This window comes from Notechis scutatus, chromosome 1, assembly GCF_049901735.1.
Source record: "Notechis scutatus isolate UNSWTSFEM ecotype Mainland chromosome 1, rNotScu1.2, whole genome shotgun sequence".
In the NCBI taxonomy this organism is placed as follows: Eukaryota; Metazoa; Chordata; class Lepidosauria; order Squamata; family Elapidae; genus Notechis; species Notechis scutatus.
In genome coordinates this window covers 54,186,765-54,211,944 of record NC_142009.1, presented here as the reverse complement: position 1 = coordinate 54,211,944, position 25,180 = coordinate 54,186,765, and the positions used below count along the sequence as shown (strand labels likewise).

General features: G+C 37.8%; 1 protein-coding gene across 4 annotated transcripts; it reads left to right on the top strand.

Moving 5' to 3' along the window:
- Nucleotides 1–92: 92 nt before the first annotated feature.
- Nucleotides 93–23,797, top strand: AIDA (axin interactor, dorsalization associated). Of its 4 annotated transcripts, XM_026682412.2 has the most exons (12): nucleotides 93–335; nucleotides 9,494–9,563; nucleotides 12,917–12,970; nucleotides 14,545–14,599; nucleotides 15,748–15,811; nucleotides 16,672–16,778; nucleotides 18,924–18,935; nucleotides 20,088–20,210; nucleotides 21,717–21,839; nucleotides 22,209–22,326; nucleotides 22,700–22,743; nucleotides 23,347–23,797. In XM_026682412.2, exons 1-11 carry the CDS (start codon nucleotides 226–228, stop codon nucleotides 22,701–22,703), a joined length of 840 nt encoding a protein of 279 aa, XP_026538197.1. In that variant the 5' UTR covers nucleotides 93–225; the 3' UTR covers nucleotides 22,704–22,743; nucleotides 23,347–23,797. The 4 variants fall into 4 exon arrangements, with proteins under 4 accessions (XP_026538197.1, XP_087820617.1, XP_026538190.1 ...); XM_087964491.1 differs by lacking the exon at nucleotides 18,924–18,935; XM_026682405.2 differs by lacking the exon at nucleotides 22,700–22,743.
- Nucleotides 23,798–25,180: the final 1,383 nt, after the last annotated feature.

Sequence of the window (25,180 nt, the reverse complement as noted above, 5' to 3'; positions counted from 1 at the left end):
GCGGCGTTGGGGACAACCGACCATGCTGGGGGGCGGGGCCTCGCTAGAAGCGACTGCCAGGTTTGGATGAGAAGGCAAATGGGCTTGGTCGGGGAGTGAGCGGCGGGTGTTGCTTGGACTGGAGCGAACGGCCGTTGCCCGGCGAGACCCTTCCACTCCTAGCTCTCCCGGCTCCCATTCCCCGGCGCGGCCGCGGATGAAGATGGAGCCCTAGCAGCTGGGACCATGTCGGAAGCGACTCGGAGCCTTCTGCAGCGCTGGGGCGCCAGCTTCAGAAAAGGGACCGACTTCGACTCCTGGGGGCAGCTGGTGGAGGCGATCGACGAGTATCAGATGTGAGTGGGGGCTGGCGGGAGCTTCAAAGGGTCGGGCTGGTTGAAGGGGGGAGCTGCTGAAGGCGAAGGCGGGAGTGGTGGTGGGGGAAGAGCCCCTGGGTGGGGCGAGAAGTTGGGGTTCAGGCACCCGTGGGGCTGGGTGCGGGTGGCGGGTCTGGGCGGAGCCCCGAAGGGGTGACCTGGAGGGCAGGCAGGCGCTACAAAGCCTCTGGGTGGGGCGAAGGGCAGCTGCAGGCGGCCGAGGGCGAAGGGCTGCTTCAGAAAGACTGCAAAGGGGAGAAGGGGGTTGTGCGAGGGTCCCTCTGGTCGTAAATACTTCGCATTGGAAGGCTTTTGTCTGGCGCGAAAGGGTCTGTGGACGAAGGGAAGAGGGGGCTCTGCGTCGAAGCTACAGAATTGGGGAAGGGTCGCTTCCATTGCTGCCCCGTGTCTGCTTCTGAATACAAGATGCAGAAGGGAGGATGCTGAGGCTCTTGCTGTCGATCTGCATCTATTGCTGCTTTGAAATGTAATGCTTTTTTTAAAAAAAATTTAAAACAAATGCCAACAAAATGATTCTGCTAATGTTATTATGATGCTTCTCTGAACGGTTGGGTTTTTTTTAGGTTGGGCAGTTTTGGGATATCTGACGGAAGTTTCGGCCTTGAAAGCCACCTGTTGTTTCTCGATCATTAATCTGAACTTTGGGATTCTTTCAGGGTCATCTCTAGCACTACCAGATGTATAATGTTAGTACAAATGGGGAAAAAAGAGATTCTGTGGATTAATTGCTTCTGTTTCTGTGATTTAAAATTGGGTATTTGGCAGCTCCAGTCCAATTCCTAACAAGTCATAATAAACCTAGGTTTCCATATAGTATTTGGCTAATTTTTATTGAACTGCCACATGAAGATATTTTGTAACATTAACAGCTTGTTAGGAAGCAATTAATCTATTGTCTGGTGTCGCTTTTGAAAACTCTCATGGTTTCAGAAACCTCATGCTTAGGGAAGGAATTTAGCTGAGAGAAAGAACTTGGCTCTTGGGGGGAAATTAATATTTCTTTGGCTTCTGACCATTATATATCATATTGAGTAGTTGATATCCATTAACTCTTTTGCTTTCAGAATATACACATTTGTTTTATTTCCAACACAAAAGTGTTCTCCCTAAATGGCAGTTAAGGAGCACTTGCATACTATTTTTTGCTTGTTGAAACTACTCCCAAGACCTCCAAGACTAACATATGTTATGCTACAACATCATGATACTTCTGACTACAGCTTAGCAAGTGCTCTTATAGCCCTGTTGGCTCAGAATTGTAAAATTATATTGCACATGTCTAATAAAAGATCAGACATTTATATTTAACTTTTTATAGATTAAAAATAACCTGAGCAAATAGGAAACAAAAAAAATTATCTGTTGCTTTAATTAAAGTGTAGAAAGATTAAGCTGGGAGGGAAGATATTGAACGTGTAAATGTTTATAGCATTGCCCTTGCCCATCCAGTTGGAATGTGCAACATTGTGTGAAATCTTGATCTATAATTGTATGCATTTCTGAGAGCTTTACTGGATCAAGGCCTGTAGTTATGAAAATCTTTGAAAGGCTTGTGCTGTCCCACCTGAAAGCCATCACGGATCTGCTGTTAGATCCCATGCAGTTTGCATACTGAGCAAATAGATTGACAGGTGATGTTGTTAACATGGCTCTGCATTACATCCTACAACACCTTGAATCTCCAAATACCTATGCAAGGCTCCTCTTTGTAGACTTCAGTTCAGCATTCAATACCATCATTCCAGACACTCTTCTAAGTAAATTAAACCAACTAGCGGTACCTGAACACACTTGTAAGTGGATCATAAGCTTCCTAACAGACAGGAAGCAGCATGTGAAGCTAGACGGAATCACATCCGATTACTGTATAATCAGCACAGGGGCCCCCCAAGGCTGTGTGCTATCTCCATTTCTCCCTATATACCAATGACTGCATCTCAAACGATCCATCTGTTAAAATACTGAAGTTTGCTGATGACACAACAGTGATTGGTCTCATTCGAGACAACGATGAATCTGCATACACAGGAGGTTATACAACTTGCCTTGTGGTGTAACCGGAACAATCTGAAACTGAACACACTCAAAACCGTAGAAATGGTGGTATACTTTAGAACAGGGGTCCCCAACCGCCGGTCCGCGGACCGGTACCGGGCCGCTGAACAACCCTTACCGGGTCGCTGGTTGCTGGGCGCCGCCATCTTTTTTGGTAAAAGCGCTTCCGGGTAGAAAGCTCACCGGAGCGCTGTTTCGTCATATAAAGATGGCGGCGCCAGCGCTCCAGTGAGCTTTTTCGAGAAAGCCATTTCTACCCGAAAAAGCTCACCAGAAGCTGGCGCCGCCATCTTTTTATGACGAAACAGCGCTTCCGTGACGCCACCGAAGCGCCGTTGCATCAAAAAGATGGCGGCGCCCAGTTGACGCCGGATACCGGGCCGCGGCGCCCAGCTGATGTCGGAACCGGGCCGCGGCGTCGAAAAGGTTGGGGATCCCTGCTTTAGAAGAAACCCTCCCATACTACCACCTCTTACAATACTAGACAACACCGTATCAACAGTAGAGACCTTCAAATTTCTAGGTTCTACTATATCACATGACCTAAAATGGACACCTAACATCAAAAAAGCACAGCAAAGAATGTTCTTTCTGCGCCAACTCAGAAAGCTCAAACTGCCCAAGGAGCTTCTGATACAGTTCTACAGAGGAATTATTGAGTCTATCATCTATACCTCTATAACTGTCTGGTTTGGTTCTGTAACCCAACAGGACAGACATAGACTTCAGAGGATAATTAGGACTGCAGAAAAACCAATTACTATCCACCTGCCTTCAATTGAGGACCAGTATACTACAGGAGTCAAAAAGAGGGCTGTGAAAATATTTATAGACCCCTCACATCCCGGACATAAACTGTTTCAACTCCTTCCCTCAAAATGACGCTATAGAGCACTGCACACCAGAACAACTAGACACAAGAACAGTTTTTTCCCCGAAAGCCATCACTCTGCTGAACAAATAATTCCCTCAACACTGTTCAACTACTTACAAAGTGTACACTACTATTACTGTTAATCTTCTCACCACTCCTTATCACCCATCCCCTCCCACTTGACTGTTTCCTAGTATGATTTGATTGATGATTGTACCCTATGACTATCATTAAGTGTTGTACGTTATGATTCTTGATTCTTAATGAATGTACCTTTTCTTTATTTATACTGAGAGTATTTACACCAAGACAAATTTCTTGTGTGTCCAATCACACTCGGCCAATAAAGTATTCTATTCTATTCTATTCTATTTTCTACTGTTGATCTCTAACTGGAATTTAAAGTATTTTGATTTTGGTGATACTATGACTGCATCAACTAGTAGGCATTGAAAGCTGTGTCTCTGAATTTATCCAGTCCCTTTTAAACTGCCTGTAACTGCTGGTGATTATCACATCTGATACATAGCATCCTATGATATTTAGATTTAAAGCATGGTGCCCATTACATTTTCCTAAACTATATTGCCTTATCAAAGAGTGACACTATTGTTTTATAAAGGTGAGCTTAAATTAGAGATCACATTTTAATTTTGTATGCTATTTCTGAAAAAAGATGGCAACTAAGTACCGTGTTTCTCACAAAATAAGGCCAGGCCTTTTTTTTTTTTTTTTTTTGAGCCCCGAAAAAAATGGCTAGGACATCTTTTCGGGGGTGAATTAATTTCTTCCCCCCACGCACCAGCGCCGTCTCCAACAACAGCATCTGAGTCGCTCCCGCTTTTCCCCCGTCCCCGTAACAACAGGAAAAAAAAGATTTTGAGGTACCTGGGAGCGCCGTGCGCTGCGTTTTGGTTTAATCCCGAGCGGCTGGGTGGGCGTGAGAAGAGCCAAGCGAGTGTCTCTGCTGCTGCTACCCTTGGTGCTCCAGCCTCAGGCTCTGCAAGTTTGCAAAAGTCCCGGTGCACAGCCCGTTCCTGCATTCCAAGCGCCCAGGCCAAGCTGCAGCTGTTCCTCTCTCTCCAGCACCATCTCCAATAACAGCGGCAGCAGCGGCGGGAACCGTAGAAGTTACAGAGGCAGCTCCCCCACCCGAGAAGCGGCTGAAACACTTCCAGGGTTCCTGCCGCTGCTGCCACTGTTATTGGAGACGGCTCTGGCGAGAGAGGGACAGCTGCAGCTTGGCCTGGGTGCTTGGAATGCAGGAACGGGCTGCACACTGGGAGTTTTGCTGCTGACCCGGGTAAGGGAGGGGTAAGGGAGCCCTCCGTGCTCCACCATGATTGGCTGTTAGGAGCAGCTGATGGTGAGTCGTAGCTGCCCGCGGGGCACTCCTAATGGCAAGTTCCCCACACCTTCCCCCCCAATTTCGCATATTTTAAACTAGGCCTAAATTTGGGGGGAGGGGCTTAATTTCATTTTATGCCTAGAAAACATGCTGGGTCTTCCTATTGTGGGGGGCGTATTGTTGGAGAAACACAGTAGTTTGTATATAAAAACAGAAGAAACATAACACAGGTAGTCCTCAACATACGATTGTAATCGAGCCCAAAATTTTTGTTGCTGAGACATTTGTTAAGTGAATTTTGTCCCATTTTATGACCTTTCCTGCCAAATTTGTTAAGTGAATCACTGCAGTTAAATTAGTAACATGGTTGTAAAATGAATCTGATTTCCCCATTGACTTTGCTCATCAGAATATTGAAAAAGGTGATCACATGACACTGCAGTCATACCTATGAGTCAGTTGCCAAGTGGCTAAATTTTGATCACGTGACTATGGGGATGCCGCAATGGTCATGAGTACGAGAAATGGTCATACGTCACTTTTTTCAATGTAACTTTTTTCAGTGTAACTTTGAAAGTCACTAAATTAACTGTTGTAAGTCGAGGACTACCTGTACCAGTTAGCCCATTAGTGACAATATAAGATTTCTGTGATGATAGATAAATATAGATTTAAAATAAAAATGTCATGGTAAAGATAGGTGATTAAAATTTTTCTTGCAAAACTGCAAATTATGCATAATTCCCAGACATTCTTGTAGTTGTAATGAATGAGCCAGTATCATTTAACTGTTTTTTCCCCTTACTTCTCAGCATTTTCTTAAGTGAGAAAAAGAAACTGGTCCAAACAGCAAAAGTAACAATTATCATTATTATTAAAGGTTGTGCTCTTAGGAAGCCTAGTTTTTGATGCTAGGACCCTCAACAGTGATTCCCCATTAGTAACTTAAATGTGAGCATAAGACCATTTTCCTCTGAAATTCATGCAGAAATATTTTCAAACCTAGTTTTAGTTGATATGAGTATACACATTGGTGAAAGAGAAGTGAAATTTGGAAGTTTGAAGTACACTAGCCATTTCCAAGAAATACTGCGTAGTGCAATCATGTGGGCAAGATTTGGAGTTTAAGCTAGGTTCAAGTTGTACTTTTGCAGTTTGATTCATTGTATGGCCTTACACAAATTGCCATCGTTTAGCATCAATTTTCCATCTTAAAAAGATTAGTGATTTGCCTCAAGGTTTGCTAACAAAGTGGAATGTTGGTTAAGAAGGGAGACTTTTTTAGTTGGAAAAGTTTATAACGTTTTTTGGAAAAGTGATGAAAAAAAGGGTGACAGTGCTTCAGATTTGGTTCCATAATGTATTGGGAATGTTTATGGAGTATGAATGCAGCATCTTCCTGTAGTTCTTTAAAGAAGGTGAATCATTTACTGTGACCATGTAGCAAATGCAGAAGATAACTATACAACCTAGATGAAAGATATCCCTGCTATAAAGTGTTGCAGACTGGCATTATGCTCATACCCTAAGCACATTTTTTGAATTGTTTCCAGATTTCTGTATAATTGACTTATGCTTAAAATATATATTTAACATCTTTGTATTAACTTTTCCCTTAAAATTATGACTGCAACATTCTATGATAAAACATTACAACACTTGAATATTGTCAGTCTACATACAATTCAAACCCTTCTCTATTAGGCTAGAGAGTTTCCTCTATAAGAAAGTTGAAAACAGTTTCTGAAAAAAAATAATCTTTCCTTTCTATACATAAAAGTTTTTTTCATGACAGTTTATGGAGAAAAAATCAAATGATTAAGAACTCATTTGGATGAATTGTTTTTTACCTGTATTATGCAGCTATTAGGAACTAAAAGATATCTGTATCTTGGCTGCCATAGCTTGCTGTTTAATTTTTTAAACTTTTTGGTATAACTGTAAATAATATGCAAATAAAAATAAGGCAATTTTATATTACATAGCATTGCATTTTATGTTTTTATAGGATACTTTTTCTAACTACTCAAATGGATTCTGTTGAAATTAATAGGGTTACTTGCTTAGTGGGCATGACGCTGCCATTTTGGAATTGGTAAAAGAATATATGTGGATATCCTCTTCTCTGTGGAAATTTCTGTATTAAAATGTATTATGAAGGAGGAATTTTTTTTCTCCCCAAATATTACATTTTCTCCAATTGTTCATTTTTATGGGTCAAAATTAAGTGATCTCTAACTACCGTTGTTACTTTAAAGATGGTGTTTGGAATCCTGTGTGCCTCTTCTTGAAGTTAAGAGAGAAATTGAGATGTACACTTCCATGGAAAAATAGAAGCCACTGGATCCATCCTTATCGGTTTCAAATCCTTTAGTCCAGCTGCAAATGTAAACCCTTGTATAGATAACTCTTATGTTTGCCTATTCCATATTTCGCCAACGTCCTTAAACTTATTAAGATTTTATATTCATACTGCATTTTCTGTGTTATTGAGGACGAAAGTATTTCTTGCTAAAAATCTATTTTTTTTGGGGGGGGGGGAAGTGTTTTTGTTTCTAAGTTCATCTGAAAACAAGTATGAGATTGTTATCTCTATTTCTAGTCCTGTCTACTAATAGATGCGTTGAATAGAGTTCATTTCCACAAGTAGTTTCCCTCTTTTAGTATTATGTGCTTGTTGGTACATTGAAAGCATATTCTGTCCTTTGTCATTTATTGTAAACTGTCTAGAGTGATGTTAGGCAGCAGACAATTATTTGTTATAATTGTAAAGTATATCGTCATCTTGACCTATTTATTTAGTATTTATTCTACTGCATATGAAGTTTAGAAAGAATATTACAATAAAATTTAGGAATTCCCTGTGGTCAGCATTAAATACTGTAACAGTAGTTTTTCAAATCTCTGTCTTTAGAGAAGTTTTTATTTTTCAGCTTTTCTGTTATGCCATCCATTTGTGTTTTAAAGGAGTATAGAAGATGGAAGACAATAATGTCATTTGGCCAAAACATCATATGCTTTAATATGGTTCTGCATGTATGAAACTCACGTTGATACATTTCAGTAATGGTGGATGGCTGTCTTTCATGAAAGATTGCCTTTTATTGCTGTTCTGTTCAACAGTCATAAGTTTTTTAAGGAGCCAGGAATACATGTAGAAAATCATTACCTTTGGGATGTAACTGTTGGGGATCTCATTACTGCAAGGGTCTTCAAACTTGGCAAGTTTAAGACTTGTGGACTTCAACTCCCAGAATTCCTGAGCTAACAAGACTGGAGGAGAAATTCTGGGAGTTGAAGTCCACAAGTCTTAAAGCTGTCAACCTTCATTACTGGGTGTTAAAGTCATTGAACATACAAACAAGTGAATATTTATCTGTGGTTATTGTTTGTGTATGTATAAGGTCAGGTCAGTTTGACTCCTGTTGACTTCCTGGATTAGTTGTTGCAGTTTTTGTGGAAAGATTTTTCAGAGGTAGCTCGCTTTTGCCTACTTCCTAGCGATGGGAGAGTGACGAGACCAAACTTATGCTGCTGATTTTGTGCCTCATGATCATCTGGTTTCTAGTCTGGTATCTTAACCACTACAGCAAAGTGGTTCTTTGTGGTTAGCTAATGGATATCAATCTTTGTTTTTTCTAGTCTAGAAGCTTATTCCAGGAGGCGAGAAAAATGAATGCACTGCTTCACTATTTGCACTAAAGATCAGCTGAAAAGCCAAATATAAAAGGATACATGATGTATGTTGCTCTTACATGGGTCTCCAAAGACTCCAATAATTTCAACTATCAGTTTTTATGCAGCAAATATATATTTATATATTAAACACTATTAAGCTTCAGGTGAGGGAATGAGGTTATGTTTGTTTTAGTGTTTCGATGAATCTCAAACAACCCAGTCTGTGCATGTTAAAAATTAGGTTTGAAAGATCACATCTAGTCATGTCATTGGTTGCTTCATATTCCTGTCACCCAGTAGTTTTTCAGGTATCTAAATAAAATTGTAAATCTCTCCGTTTGGAAGAGGGTGAGATTTTTGGATAATGCAACTTGTTGATATTGGGAGTAAATGACTTGGAATCTCTAGAAGTATAGATGTTTGTTTTCTTGTCCAGTTGTATTTCTGACATCTCTGTATAAAGCCACCTAGGATCAGCATCGAGGATCAGCATTGCCTGTTACATGAAAGAATACTGTAAACAAGTTAAAAACAGTATTATTTATTCACTTTTGTAACAATATCACATATATCATTTCAACAAATCAGAATTGCATAGATTTGGAGAAGCAGTTTAAAGATAAACTAATGAAAGCATTATGGTTGCTTTGATCATCTGTCTGTACTTTAATGCAGAAAATTTTCCTTTTTAAATGTATCGGATGGATTTAAATTTATAGAAGATGTGCTGCTACCTGATACAGATTTACAAAGATAGTTGATGCTATAAACATGCTGGTGTTTTTGTTTTTTGCTCATTTTGCTTGTTTTTTGCAGTTGGAAAAGATGTAGAAAATTTGGATTGCCATAGCTGCAGTAGTTTATTTACTTTTATTTTGGGGTGAGGGCAAAGGGGCAAGGTCACCAGGGCAGAACCTCCCTCATAGTCAATATGAATGAATATGCTCCATTCTCCATGCATAAAAAAAGGATTATTTGATCACTAAAGATTAAAAGTCTTCTAGAAAATAGATAAGTTGGTTTATATATCTTCTTTATTTTATAGGCTTCTTGGGATCAGAAGACACATTCTGCCTATAATTTGCTCAATATACTATTCAATTTATATCTCATAATTTTATACATACATACATATAATTTGTTTCCTTTACCTCTCTCCAGATTAGCAAGACATCTACAGAAAGAGGCAGTATCTCAACCCAACAATTCAGAATTCACAGAAGATCAAAAGGTACATAATGTTGTATGTTGGTGTAAGTTAATTTCATGGTGAATCTATTTTTAGAAGGAATTAATTTGTTTCTTGCAGTCATTGATATAATTTGCTTTTCTCGGCTATGGTTTACAAGTGCTGGGCTTGTGTCGCACTTACCTGTATACATAGTTAAATGAAATGTGAATATGTGAAAACAGAAATTATAATGCAGACAAGTGTGTTATGAAATACTTGTTCTATAGCAATATGTAATTTTAATTATAGATAGATAGATAGATAGATGGAGAACTCATCAAATTTGCAGATAACACCAAGCTAGCAGGAATAGCCAACACTCCGGAAGATAGGCTTAAGATACAGAAGGATCTTGACAGACTTGAACATTGGGCGCTATCTAACAAAATGAAATTCAGTGATGAAAAAAGTAAGGTTCTACATTTAGGCAAGAAAAACAAAATGCACAGGTACAGTATATGTGGTACCTTGCTCAATAGTGGTGACTGTGAGAGGGATCTTTGAATCCTATGGACAATCACTTAAATATGAGCCAGCAGTGTCCTACAGCTGCCAAAAGAAAGCCAAGACAGTTCTAGGCTGCATTAACAGAGGGATAGAATCAAGATCACGTGAAGTTTTAATACTGCTTTATAATGCCTTGGTAAGGCCACACTTGGAATACTGCATCCAGCTTTGGTTGCCACAATGTAAAAAAGATGTTGAGACTCTAGAAAGAGTACAGAGAAGGCAACAAAGATGATTAGGGGACTGGAGGCTAAAACATATAAAGAACTGTTGCTAGAACTGGATACGCCTAGTCTTATGAAAAGAAGGAATAGGGGTGACATGATAGCAGTGTTCCAATATCTCAGAGGCTGCCACAAAGAGGAGAAAGTCAAGCTATTCTTCAAAGCACCTGAAGGCAGGACAAGAAGCAATGAGTGGAAACTAACCAGAGAGAAGCAACTTAGAACTAAGGAGAAATTTCCTGACAGTTAGAACAATTAATTAGTGGAACAACTTGTCTCCAGAAGTTGTAAAAACACCAACACTTGAAGTTTTTAAGAAGAGATTGAATAACCATTTGTCTGAAGTGGTGTAGGGTTTCCTGCCTAAGCAGGGAATTGGACTAGAAGACCTCTAAGGTCCCTTCCCAACTCTATTATTCTACTCTACTCTACTCTACTCTACTCTACTCTACTCTACTCTACTCTACTCTACTCTACTCTAACTTTACAAAGAGGTATATATCACTTTTGCTGGATTATTATACTTTTAAAGAAGAGAAATTTGGTTTCTTGTCCTGAAAGCTGAAAGCCAAGTATTTCAGAGGACAGGTTGCCAGAAACACATTGCTTCTTCTCCACAGGTGTCATCCATCAAGAATTCTATAGCCCAGCCTTTTTCTCAGAAGCATCTTTCTTTCATGCACAGATTGCCACGTCTTGCTATGAATAGCATAGCAAGATGTGGCAATCTGTGCATGAAAGAAAGATGCTCTTATGTTAGGCTGTTAGGGAATAAAGAAACAGTTAAAATGCTGCCTCTTCGATTGTGGTTGAGTGTTGCCATTAATAAAATGTCTCTGATTATTATTAAATATTACTGAATTTTATTACGGGATTTTATTCACATTGTTAGGCCTATTCTTCGTCCTATGAACTACTGCTCCACCCAGATCTAAACTTCTTAATTTGGAGGCTTTGAGAACATTTTTGAATGGGAAGCTGCAACTGGATTTTTTTTTTCCTGTCCTCCCCCTCCCCAACTTCTTGGTAACATGGATGGAAAGGGCCTTTTACTTATTCTCAGGCTTTGTTGGATCTCTGCCATTAAGTAATGAATCCTTTGTGTAAAAAGTATATGATGAGATATGGGAAGACGATTTCCCTACCTTGCCAAAGCATATCTTACAAAGGCATGGATTTGTTCTTTTTGGGGGGGAGATGGGAGTTGTTTTACAGGATAGTTTAATGCAACAGCTCTTGTGTTAATGTTGAGATGTAATCTCTGATGTATATGTTTGGCTGACCAGGAAATTCTCCTTATTATTTAGAATAGCAAAACTTATGGCATTTGGATGAAATAAATATGGTTTTTTTCTTTTCTTTTCCTTTCTTTTCTTTTCTTTTCTTTTCTTCTTCTCTCTCTCTTTCTCTTTCTGTCTTCCCTCCCTCCCTTTCTTCCTTCTTTCCTATTTTCCAATGTTAATTTTTGACGCTGTGTTTTTGCCCCCTGAAAAAAGGTTTTTTTTTCCTTTTTCTGGTCATGTGAAATCATAAAATTCAGTTATATAGAAACTATTTTTATTTTAGAAGGTTGTTCTTAAAAATTGCTCTATGTTTCTGAAAAGATAGGATTTCATTGAAGCCATAAAATTCTGCATGAAATCTGAAATGTGTTTGCTTGTTTGGTGGTACCTAACAAATCTAGTGATCAAGGAATTTTTAAGTTTTTTTAGAAAAATATTAAGTGGGTATAAAGATTCACTTTGTTAATTTAATGTGTTTAATAAGGTATTTTCATTAGTGAACAGTGAAGTGCCTTGTTGGGGATAGGATCACTTAGAAAAACATTACTGTAGCTGAGGCTAGCTGTAGTGTTTTAATTTTTTTAATATTTGTGTTGGGTGTGGTTCCTGAGAAACAGTTGTGAATAATACTTTTTGGTATCTTGCCACAATTCAGAAGAGGCTTTTACTTTAAAAAATTATCTCTAAAACTTTCAAGAAAATCTGTACAGAATACTTTCATTCTTCAACTCTCAAGTGCCTTTTAATATATCCTAAAACTTTCTGGTTCATAACAAAACATAGTTGCCAAATTCAAGGAGTAGTAATTTTTTTTAAAAGGCAAAAATACAATCTCTTAAGCATACTTGCTAAACTGGAAAAGGAAAATAGGCTGAAAGCTCAATTACCTTTGCTTTATTGTAAAGGATAAGTGGGTGAGAATATGATAGAGGAAAATAGTATCTTCACCCTTACTGTACACATATGAACGTTTCTGCTTTCGTATATATAGTCACAGTAATGTATGAACATTTATGTCTTCATAATGGAGTCTGCTAATTGTATGGCATTCTGTTTTATATCACAGTGCTAAAGTTGCATTAAAAATGAACATATTTGTGCTGTGTATGAGGACACAGGAAACGTTATTGTAACAAGCAGTTTTTGGGCACGCAGTTTTGATTTGTGTGTTTGCTGGCTCTAGAAGCTATGTCAAGGACTTGGTTTTCTTTTTTCTGTTCTACCTATTGGTTGCTGCTCCCTAGCCATATATCCTGAACAGTTATTTTTGTTTACTTTTCATATAAAAATATTAATACAACGGGTAGCGTCAAATTAATCTGTCTTTCCTTTGTTGCAGAAAACTTTAGCTAAGATTGCAACATGCTTGGAACTCAGGAGTGCAGCTTTGCAGGTATAATTCTGGTTTCATCTGGGATTTCTGGTTTCTTTATGGGTTTCATTAAATATTAAAATCTTAAAGAACACCTTTTGTAAAAACCCGACTATGGGGCATGTATTCCACTCATCTTTCGGTTATGTGTGATTTATTACAGTGTCTTGGTCCAAGAAGAAAAATTAAGCAACAGCTTATAATATAAATCTTTTTTAAAAAAATTGACTTTGGAACAATATAAAATACTAGTTTATACTGGTTTCTCTAATCTTTACATTCAAGCAACTTGAAAGTTATAATACTGTAGTTATCTTCTCCCTATCTTCCACTAAGCTATGTAATATTCACAAAAGTACTATTGTCACTTGCATCCACGAAAGAAAAATGTTTCTTGTTAGCAAAGATATATTTTGAAGCTGGTCAAGAATGAGTATGAAATCTGGCTTCATTGTTCCTTTTATTCATTATTTATTTATTACAGCATATTAATAGTATATACCACTCGATTCCAATACAACTCTAGAAAGGTAGAACCGGAGCAGTGTTTTGCAATTATTTTGCTCCTTTCCTAATGGATGATTCCAGTCAAGGGGGGAAGGGGAAGGGGAGGAGAGGAGTCTGTGGCTGCTTTCTTGTGAAATACCACAGGGCTCACTTCCTACCCCACCTACCCCGCCTCTCTCCTTCCGCTTAACGTTTATAAGTTATCGTTATATATCAACTGATGGTCTGGGATCCAGCATCATCAATGGACTAAAGATATTCGGCTTTACATCATTATTCAAGGTCAGGCTACTAATGAAGTACGGTCCTTCTGAAGACTTTGAGATTTTGGATGGGAAAGAAGAGCCTTAAACAGGATTACTGTTTGTCCATCAAGGCTCTCTGTCTGCTCCAGTGGTACCCCTAAATGGGTCCTCCTGGAGTTGTGGTTTGTGCTAGAATAGCAGGTAGAAGTTGTAGTCAGGGAAGTCTTTGCCTAGCTTTGGCTATAGTACCAGTTGTAGCCCTATCTGGGATAGGAGGATATTGCTACAGTGACTTGTCACTTGTCACCCCCTGTTTAAACTATTGCAATGTGCTCTATTTGACTCTGCCTTTAAAGACCAATTGGAAGCAGTAGTTGGTCCAAGAGGAAGCAATCTGTACCTTCACCACTTGGAGCACATTATACTAGTGCTGTGGGCCTCTGATATGACACCAGGTTATCTGCAGGACCACATTCATCCATTGCATTTGACCCACTACATTTGATCTGACTGAAAAAATGATTCCTCATTTTAGGGCAGTGAAGGGAACTGAGGTTTGGAGGCATTGGTCTTTTGGAATGGCCTCCTAGTTCAAACATGCTGAGGGTCTGTGAGCCATGATGTTATCTTGATTAGGTTAATAGACACTGTGTGTGTGTGTGTGTGTGTGTGTGTGTGTGTGTGTGTGTGATATGCTCAATAAGATAATGGAATTTTTAATTATTTATGGTCGCACATTTTTATCCTTGTAGACTACAAAACTGGCACTATTTAACTGTTATAACTCACTACAAAATAGCAATGAATAATAATTGCAGATGTTAAATACTGTTTTTCTTGCAGTCTACACAGTCCCAGGAAGAATTTAAGCTGGAGGATCTGAAGAAACTAGAACCAAGTAAATGTTTCCCTTTTTTAATTAAAAAAGTATAACAGAAATGCCCCCACCAGAACAATGGATTTCACTAATCTGTAACTTCAGGTTTTATACAACAGAATGCATTTTCCTTGCAAATAATTACATTATTCTTCAGGAAACTCAATTTATGTAGTATCTTTTTTATATTAGTAATGTCTTAAAGGTTCCTGTGACTACTCCGTTTTACCCTGGGAAGGAGTCTTCGGAATATAATCTTTCCCAGTAGTTTCTGCTGGGATGATTTAGTTTTTTAGTAAAAGAAGTTGGGATGTTGCTATCAGAATGGATTAATTGGCAAAAGGATTGCCACAAATTACTTGGGAGCTCATTGCCTGAGCTTTTTTGGCAGATATAGGAAGTACTATCAGTTGTTTAATTATCGGCATTTGAGAATATCTGTTTTTCCTTTGTTGGCAGAGTTGTTCCAACTGGAAAAGCAAAAAGCATGGCATTTATTTTGCCAATAGCTTAGAAACATGATTTATTTTTCCAAGCATATGTACTATTGCTATGACTTTATCATTATTTATACACAGACACATATAAATGTACTTGGTATGTGAGAACTATCATTCTCTGAATTTCTTAATTACATATTAATTTGTTCCTGCACAATATCAATCATAGATATTGCCTAAGTTAAATCTACCCTTTCAAAACAGACATCTCTGTCTTCTAAAGATAAAACAAATTCTAATAATGTTTTTTTCTCCAGAATCATGTTTACTTAATAGCAATAGCATTTAGACTTATATACCACTTCACAGTGCTTTATATGCCCCTCTAAGTGGTTTACAGGGTCAGCATATTGCCCCCCAACAATCTGGGTCCTCATTTTACCAACCTTGGAAGGATGGAAGGCTGAATCAACCTTGAGCCGGTGAGAATTGAACTGCTGGCAGTTAGCAGTATTATTAGCCTGCAATACTGCATCCTAATCCCTGTGCCAGTATGACTCATATAGAAGTCTCATATTTAACATTTGCTAATTTAAGTAATCTTAATTATGTATGGAAAATATAATACAAACTTACTGCTTTCTTACTGTGACTATTAGGATTAAACCCTATCCTTTTTATATAATTGTACAGAATTTTGTTGGCAATTATTACTGTCTTTTCTTACAGTCTTAAAGAGTATTCTTACCTATAATAAAGAATTTCCCTTTGATGTTCAACCTGTTCCACCAAGGTATGGAAAAATTGCATGTAGAAAAAACCTATGTCGGAAATTGAAAAATTTCCATTTGTCAAAGGGTCAATAGATTTTACCAGTCACTGGATCCTATATTGGTTGAATTTCAAATTTTATTTATATCTTTTGTAAAAGAAGTTAGAAGTCACTTCATTTTTATACTGTTTTTCTATAGCTTGTTTTTTGCACTCCTGTTCTCTGTCTTTCTTGTTAGTGTTTCTCTCTGTCTATCATCCTTCGGGCTAAGTATGTTAGTTTTTGTCTTCATGTTCTATAAAAAAAATATGATAAAGTTATATTAAAAAATTGCAAAATATAGGTCTGCAGAATGTAGAAGTTTTGAAATTCAATTTTAGGCTTCTGATAGTTGAATGGAGGCCATAAATACAGGTAGTCCTTGATTTACAGCCATGATTGAGCCCAAAATTTTTGTTAGTGAGACAGTAAGTGAATTTTGCCCCATTTTCGAACCTTTCTTGCTACAGTTGTTAAGTAAATCACTGCAAATGTTAAGTTAGTAATATGGTTAAGTGAATCAGACTCCCCCATTGACTTTGCTTGTCAAAAGGCCACAAAAGGTGATCACGTGACTTCAGGTCACGTGGTTGGTTCAAATATGAACCAATTAATTGCCCAGTGTGTCTGAATTTTGATCATAGGACTATGGGGATGGTGCAATGGTCGTAAGTGTGAAAAAGGGTCATAAGTCACTTTTTAAATGCTGATGTAACTTCAAACGGTCACTAAATGAACTGTTGTAAATTGAGGACTACCTGTATTCCCAGTATTACATTCAGAGATACAGTACTGGCAATTCCTATCCAACTCAGTCTTCACTTGTTTTCCTTTTTTAAAAGAAAAATATTAGCACCTGGTGAAGAGGAAGATTTAGAATTTGAAGAAGAGGAAGAGGAAGGTGGAGCTGGAGCAGGATCTCCAGGTGCATTTCCTGCCAGAGTCCCAGGTAAGAGGCCAAACTGAATCAAATGCAGAAGAGGACAAAAAAATGAGAATGTTGGAATTATAGTCTTTGACACGGAGAATGCAAGGACTGGGCGGGGCCTTGAAGGTAATCTAATCCAGTCACTGAATTCGCTCTTACGGCCATCTGGCCACTACTATCTCCTACTGTTAGAATTCTTTTTCTCTGTTGTCTAATTAAAATCTATTTCTTGTACTTTAAATCCATTGTTTCTCGTTTTGTGTTCTGGAACAGTTTTGCCCCATCTTCTGCAGATATTTGAAGAGAGTTGTCAAATCTCTGTAAAGTTTTCTGTTTCCGGGTTAAACATACCCAGTGCTTTCAAATCTTCCTCATAGGTTTTTCTTTTTCAGGCCTGTTTTCATCTTGTTTTCTCTCAAACCATGTGCAAGAATTATTATTATTTTTGGGGGGGGGGGGGTTGGGGGAGGGGATCTGCAACTGGATGCTTGTTTGCTAAACCTCTTTCCTGAGTAAAAAGCAGCTCAGCATGCCCTTGCTAGAATGCCTATGTGCTAAGATTTTATGAGATGCCATTATTGTTAGCTGAACTAAAAACTGTTGTCCCTTATCACCTGGAGGTAAGGTGAAGGACAGAGAGCAAAGCAGAAACATGGAGTTTTCCTAGAAAAGCCTGCCCAGTAGCAAGAAAGCTTGCTTTGTGAAAGTCTATACTAATTTTGTCAGCTCTCAAATTCAGATAGGGTTTGAAGTTTATCATTTTATCAATGCGTAATCCCTATGGAAATTGGTGCTTCATGTTTATTATTAGCCAATGGTTGAATAAGTTTATTGATCATAGATCTTTACTAAGCAGAAAAAATGACAGGGGATAATTTAAGCATGGCTTAATGTGCAAACCCAGGAAAGGCATGGCTTCCCTGAGAGGTACTAACAGGTGCAGTGAATGTACCCTACACTCACTCCAAAGTACTTTTTCGTCTTTTGCATCCAAATCTCTGATAATTTGGCTTAAGTGCCAAATTGATAACAAGAAAGTTAATTAGGGCTACATGATAGCATGGATAAGGCAAAAAAGCATGAGTGATTGTTTTTTAAAAAAACAGGGGCTCTATGTTGGTGAAGATTACCTTTCTTCTTCAGTCCCCCTCCCCCAAATATACCCCATGTAACAATCATGGTTTAAAAGTAGCCCCAGTTGTGCATTAACAATTCTTATAAAAGCTCTGGAAAGGAAAACCTGTTATTTGCAATTATTTGCTGATAAAAAATAGGTGCCTCTTAAGGCTTGAAGTAAGAGCCTGATGTGGTCAGGAACTGTGTGATATTTCATATTCATATTTAGCCATTAGTTGGAGTTTTTAAATTTGATTTAAAAGCTTGGGATGGGGGGGTTGAACATTAAAATTGACCAGTTTTGGACAGCAGTAAATGGTTCTTAGGAAGTGTCTGAAATAAGTGACATAGTTCAATCTGACAATAGCCGTCTGCCAGTGAAACAGCACTAGTAGAAGTCAGTAGTACTCTTTGCAATTTGCTTTGTACTAACCAAATGTATTTTAGAGGACTGGTAAGATCTTTTAAGATTTTATGAAGCTAAAAGAGGAAGAGTTGATAAACTTTATACTGGTTCCTTTGAAAGTCCATTTATGTAATATTAGATTTAGCACAATAATCCCTTTCACTACAGTAAATGATAGTTACTGTTTTCTACAGTATGTTTATTTCCATGTCTGAAATAGCTAAACTTCCAACACAAGCTTAAGTTCCAAGAAATCCTGTTTTGGGGATGTATTACACAAGTAGACTTTGCCATGAAACTGCATGCATCATTCACTCCAGATAAGAATAATTGGGTACAATCCTGACATATGTATGCCGATTAAAGTGGATAAGTAGAATTTTGTAATAGTTGAAATGCCATGGTGCTGAGATGATGCCGTTTAAAAATGAACTTTGAGATAACTTACACATATGGTACTAGATTTAGGAGACTGTTTTGCTGACATTGTAACTTCCATTTTATGTACTTCATTGTACAATCTGTTTCTTTTCACGGATCCCATATTGCATTATTTTGCTGCCTAATCATTCATGGTCTTGTCTTATCTTCTACTTGCATGGCTCCATTATGTAACCATGTGCTACATCATTCAACTAATCCAGGAACCAATGAAGGTATGATAATGTTCTAATGTTAATAGTTGCTGTTTATATATGATAATCATATTGCTGTTGTTTTATTATTTAATGTAAATATGAAAACTCTTTTATGCTAAAATCTGCCATCTGGCTCTTTTCCCCCCCAAATAAAATAAAGATAGATGATGAATGTCTATCCTATATGCACAGAATCAAATTGTACAAGTTTCTAAATTGCTTTTGATATGGAGAAAATCCATCTTTTAAAAAATCAGTTGGTATGTGTGGATATTGTAGAATGTTTTTTTCTATCAGAAACGCAAGCTTATTTTAATACACTATAATGATTCATGCAGATTTGTACTCAGGTATGTGTGTATGTCAAGAGTGAGCAATGATGTTTCGGACTTTTGTTCCCAGTGCCCCAGCCATCGTAGCCAATGGATTATAGAACTTATCATCTAGAAGACTAGTTTTGGCTTTTATGTCTTATGTTCCAGCAGTGGTGCTACTAAAGAACCTGGGTTACACCATTTAAAAAAAAAATCAAATGTCCCCGTCAATAAAGAAGGTTGTATGGTACTGGAATTTTGCTGTGTTTATTGTTTACAGTAAACTTTAAACATACTAAGTTTCAATGTCTTCACCCAAATATCACCTCTGAATATATGTATCATAAGTTAAAAGCCACAAGTCTAAAATATCTGGAAGGTAAATTATATTGGCTATCTCTGGATTGTGTGGTGCTACAGACTTTGACTCTGACAATAATTCTGCATTTGGCTTTAACTCTTCTCCAAATTGGTGTTTAGCAAGTGGTTTTGGTGTAATATTTGAAAAGAAAAACCTTATGTCTACTCTTGGCTCTCTCTCAACTGTTAACTACTTGACTTGTCATGATGCATGTGTCTCCATGTTTATTTGTTCATGCAATTCAACTGACAAATTATTTGCGTGGAGAATTTAATAGATAATAGTTCCTCAACTCTTTTGTTCAACTATGAAAAGGATCCTACTTTTCTTAGATGCTGTAGTTTACAATCAGATCATATGAATAAATTATGCCAGAGATTGTGTCTTATGATGTTAGTATCAGATATCCTTTTGTTGACAGAATTACTAACAAGAGAGAATGAAAGTATTAAAAATGCTGAATGACTTTATTATTCTGGTCTATTTTTCCTTCAGGTACTTTATTACCCAGATTACCATCTGAACCCGGGATGACATTACTAACTATCAAAATAGAAAAAATTGGTCTTAAAGATGCTGGGCAGTGCATTGATCCCTATATCACAGTTAGTGTGAAAGGTAGGTATTATTTTTCTTAACTGATTTGGCTAGGCATGTAATTTTGGTCCTTTTTATCCAGTATTAGCTAGAACTGAATTGGCAAAATATTTGACTATGTAATCAGCATTTAGAGTTTAAAATATTGAGATTTGTCTTTCCCCATAGAAACTCTTCAACATGCCTTTCTAGAAGTCCCTTATCCCGAGTTCTTAGAGTTTTGGCACCCTTAGTTAATGTGATCATGATCTGGATGCTTGACAACCCATTTGCATTTATGATCAGTTGCCAAGCACTATGCAATCATGTGATCACCATTTGCAATGTTCCCCACTGGCTTCCCCAAAAAGTCAGAGGGGAAGTTGACAGGGAACAGCACAAGTTGCTGGTATCCCATCTGTGCACTCTCCCCTGGCCCTCCTGTGCATCTTCTCCCACCTACTCTGTGCACCCTCTGAACTCATGGCAGGACCCACATATTCTTTCCAACCATGTGGCATCTCTTGCACACCCTCCTCAATCTGTGCCTATCATGCACTCAAGTTATACCAGACCTCTCATATACTTCTGCTATGTCTCATGTATACTATCCCCCACATCTGCATTGCTCCTCTATTGTACCCCATAGTACCTTCCTCAACTTGTGTGGCACCTCTCACACATACCCTTGCACCCTGCCTGATCTGGGCATTGCCTCCCGCACACCTCATGCACCCTTCTTATTTAGCACTTTACTCCCTTCTCCACTTAGTACATCCACTTATTTGTCTGCCAGGCCCTTTCCTGCCTGATTTTGATTGTGGAAAGCTGGAAGGAAGGTGCCTCACCTAATGACCATGGGATTTAGTTAAGAATGGGATTGCCCTTACAAAGCAATGCCATTATGCTTTACAACTGCATTGCTTAATGTTAGAAATTCCGATCCCAATTGCTGTTATAAGTTAAAGACTACCTGTATTAAAAGATTTGCATCACTGTTTTTTCAAAAAGCCTTTGTTAAGAAATTGCTTTTTGGCCACATTGCTTCAAATTGGAAATTCTAGTCCCAATTGACATTGCAAGTTGAGGATTATTCCTATTAAAGGTTTCCATCTGCTATTTTTTTCAAGGAGCATCGGTGAAAATTTGGGTTTGTCCTAAGTCTACTTCATTTCTGTTCAATAAATGTTCCTCTAGACTGGACACATGATCAAATCTCTATTGTAAACACCAAATATTTCATCACTTTGGAAAGCATTTCTCACAGAATGTGCACCGGGAAAGCCAAATAAGCAATGTTACTTTACCATAACCAAAACACAGAATTGGTTACTCATGATTACTACCATGTTTTTGGAAGTGACATTCCTGTAAAGAATCTTGTGAAAAGATATTGTTTGAACTGTTTACAAAAAGAAACTTTTTCTTTGTAATGCTTAGACTGTTGAATAATGAATGTAATGCCCTGGGAAGTAGTCCTTGTTCAATATAGCAAATGTCACAACTGTTTTTCCCCTTCTTAATGCTTAAATTTTATTCTCGGGACAGATCTCAATGGGATAGATCTTACACCTGTACAGGACACCTCTGTTGCTCCAAGGAAGGAGGACACTTACATTCATTTTAATGTGGACATTGAAATTCAGAAACATGTTGAAAAATTAACAAAAGGTTTGTTGCATGGAGATTTGAAAATCATGTTGAACTGTGATCAATAGGACAAAGCATAATTTAGATCGATAACCTGGGGAGAAGGCATATGTGCTATCTCCAGAAAAATGTGGTTACCCCATAGTGCCTTAACCAAACTACTTAAAACTTTTTAAAGATGTTATTTATGATTTGGGATGGGGGCAGATCAAAAGACCGTGGCTTCAAAATTCTTAGGTTGATTCTTTGCAAAGGTTCAGAATCTTCAATGAGGATCATTTTTCCTCAAGGCAGTTCTAACAGTATTGTATTAACTATGCTAGTCTATAAAGAAGTACAGTGATGTAATTTGAAGAGCGTTTTAGATTTATTTTCTCTCCTACCTTTCAGGTGCAGCTATTTTCTTTGAATTTAAACACTATAAACCCAAGAAAAGGTTCACCAGCACAAAGTGCTTTGCCTTTATGGAGATGGATGAAATTAAAGCTGGACCAATTGTTATAGAACTGTAAGTAAGTGTGTGCATGAAACACAACAAACAATGTATTCCAGAACACCTGCTAAATTCTTTCAGAACAGTCATGGTTGGTCAGAAACAAAACCTGGAATGTTTTGGTGGTCCCAGGCTTTGGTGCAAATCAAATTAGGGGTGACTTTAATGGAGCAAATATGACAGAATTAGTATGCATCATCTTCTCTGATCATCAGTGGTGCATGGGTCTATCCATCTGCCTCCTATCTTCTCAGTATCTTCTCTCTCCATTCCAGTTGCTGCTATCTACATGTTCTTATATACTGTTGTTTTCCTTAGAGCTGTATATTTCAATCCATATTCAGAACAAAACATTTCTGTTTTATTCCATGTATTGCCAAAATTTTAGTTGAGGACTGACCAAAAACAAAAATCCCATGCATATCTCTAAATGTAAGTAAAATTTTGCATAAAGCAGGTATCCATATTTGCTATTATACAAATGACTTATGTTGAAAGGTATGCTTGGAAAGTAGTGCAGTTCATTAATTTTCTTCTTGAATATGAAGATAAATGCTAAGCTTCCATAATGCTTGATTTGTATATTATTTTATGATGGCTGAGCAATATCTTAGCTGTGAATCCCAGTAAAAGTATGCATGTTTAAAGGATCTGAAGAAGAGGGTTCTACCCTCCAAAATGTAAGATATCAGAATAGATATTAGATTATGTGTTCGTGATTCTAAAACCACTTTAGCTACTTTGGCTTAATTTAGAAGAAAACTGGTAAACAGAAAAGTGAAACAATGATTAAATGATTATCTGAATAATTAGTATAGAACAACTTTTGAGACAGTTTTATTCCAAACAAATGTCATTGAATTTAAATGGGACAATTATTGTGGAGGTATGAATTAGGATTAGGAGTTGTAGCTATTCGTTTTACCTAGTTCTCAAATTATATAAAATCCTTTTAAGTAAGAAGAGAATCATCTGTGGTAGGTTTCTAAACAGCATTAAGATTAATTGTGATATTTACTCTTTTTATCATTATAGGTACAAAAAGCCCACTGATTTCAAGAGGAAGAAACTTCAGTTGTTGACCAAGAAGCCACTTTATCTTCACCTTCATCAAACACTGCACAAAGAGTGACTTTTGTGAACTGAACCACTTGCCACAAAATCATAGTAGCTGCATATGTAGCACTTGTTTTTCAGGAGGAAGGAAGAATTGAATGCGTTTACCTTGTGGTCACAAATGACCATCAATGCTGCACAGCAGTGGATCAGCATCCACACTCTGCATCCAAGCCCAGTTTCTTGGGAATGTATATTTTTTATCTCAGATGTTCCAAAGTGTGTTGCAAGTTTTTCATAAATGGGCCGGTTATTAACTTCAGTTCTGTAACTTGATTTCTACAGTTATATCAGAACCCTTAATTAAAGCAGTTGAGGAATCCTCACCTGCTGAACCTGATACAGCAATAAAAATATGCCAGTATCGAAACACTTTTACTCTTCTACTGTATTTTGTTTGCATCGTTTTCCTAAGTTCATTAAATTTATAACGTATTATTACCATCTTGAGTTTAATTATATAAAATGTCAAGAAGACACTCCCACCGCCCCATGTTGCATCCATTTTTTTAAATTGCCTTTCTCAAAATTGGGAACTAGCAATAGCACTTAGACTTTTATACTGCTTCATAGTGCTTTTACAGCCTTCTCTAAGCAGTTTACAGAATCAGCATATTTCACCACAATTTTACTGACCTTGAGCCTGGTGAGATTCGAACTGCCAAATTGCCGGCAGTCAGCAGAAGTAGCCTGCAGTTCTGCATTTTAACCACCAATCATAAAATTAGTTATGGTTGTTCTGAAAATTAGTAAACTCATTATAGTTGGTCCTCAGCTTACAACGGCAAGAATTGCCATTGCTAAATGACTCAGTCATATAGTTGTGCAATGTTACATTCCCAGGTTGCTTAACAATGGCAATCCAAGTCGTTCTGGTTGTTGTCATTAAGGGAGGACCTCATGTGACCTTCCTTGACTTCCAACTTCCTGCCAGCTTTCCCATTGACTTTGCTTGTGGGAAGCCAGCAAGGAATATCTGAAATTATGACCATGTGACCATTGCTTACTGTAACATAATCGTGAGCGGGAACCTGGATCACAATCATGTGACCATGGGGGTAATGCAATGGCCAGAACTCCAAGGGTCTATCATATAGTAAGTACCATTCATTCATTCAGTTCTGTCATAACTTTGAAGACAGTAGCTGAATGATTGGTCATAATACCCAAGGACTATACCTGTGCACTTGATCCAGATAATGTCAAATGCTATAGAGTTTTACTATTGGAAATAGGCTGAAACTAATGGTTTAATTAAAAAAACAACTTGGTGATTATAAAATAAATAAACCCATCCTAAATTGCTCTAAGAAAAAAAGCTGAACTGTGCTTCTAGTTCAAGGGTGTCAAACTCGCAGCCCGTGAGCTAGATGCGTCACATACTGCCCCCCGCCCAAATTTAGTGAAGGGGGGGGAAAGTCCCAATACACGTGATGATGCGTTTGACATCCCTTTTCTAGTTTCTAAGTTTATACTGCATTATGTGCTTAGAGATGCTATCTACATGAAGGGAATGTACAAATGTCATGAATTACATATATTCTGGATATTAATATCTAACAAATATGTCTTAAACAAGGCTGTACCTGATGATTCTTAACAGTAATATACTATCTACCACAAACCAACGGCAGCAATATTGGAAAGTTAAGATATCCATACATCTTAAACTTGCTGAGGTTGAGAAACACTGATTTAGATCAATTTCAAATCTATTCCACGCAACAATCCAAATTAAGGCATCCATAAGTGA

What these genes read in the sequence shown, in the direction of transcription:
- AIDA (XM_026682405.2), top strand. Translation starts at nt 226, where the DNA reads ATGTCGGAAGCGACTCGGAGCCTTCTGCAGCGCTGGGGCGCCAGCTTC. An exon ending in TATCACAGTTAGTGTGAAAG is followed by an intron (nt 20,211 to 21,716) that starts GTAGGTATTATT and finishes TTCTCGGGACAG; the next exon opens with ATCTCAATGGGATAGATCTT. An exon ending in TGTTGAAAAATTAACAAAAG is followed by an intron (nt 21,840 to 22,208) that starts GTTTGTTGCATG and finishes CCTACCTTTCAG; the next exon opens with GTGCAGCTATTTTCTTTGAA.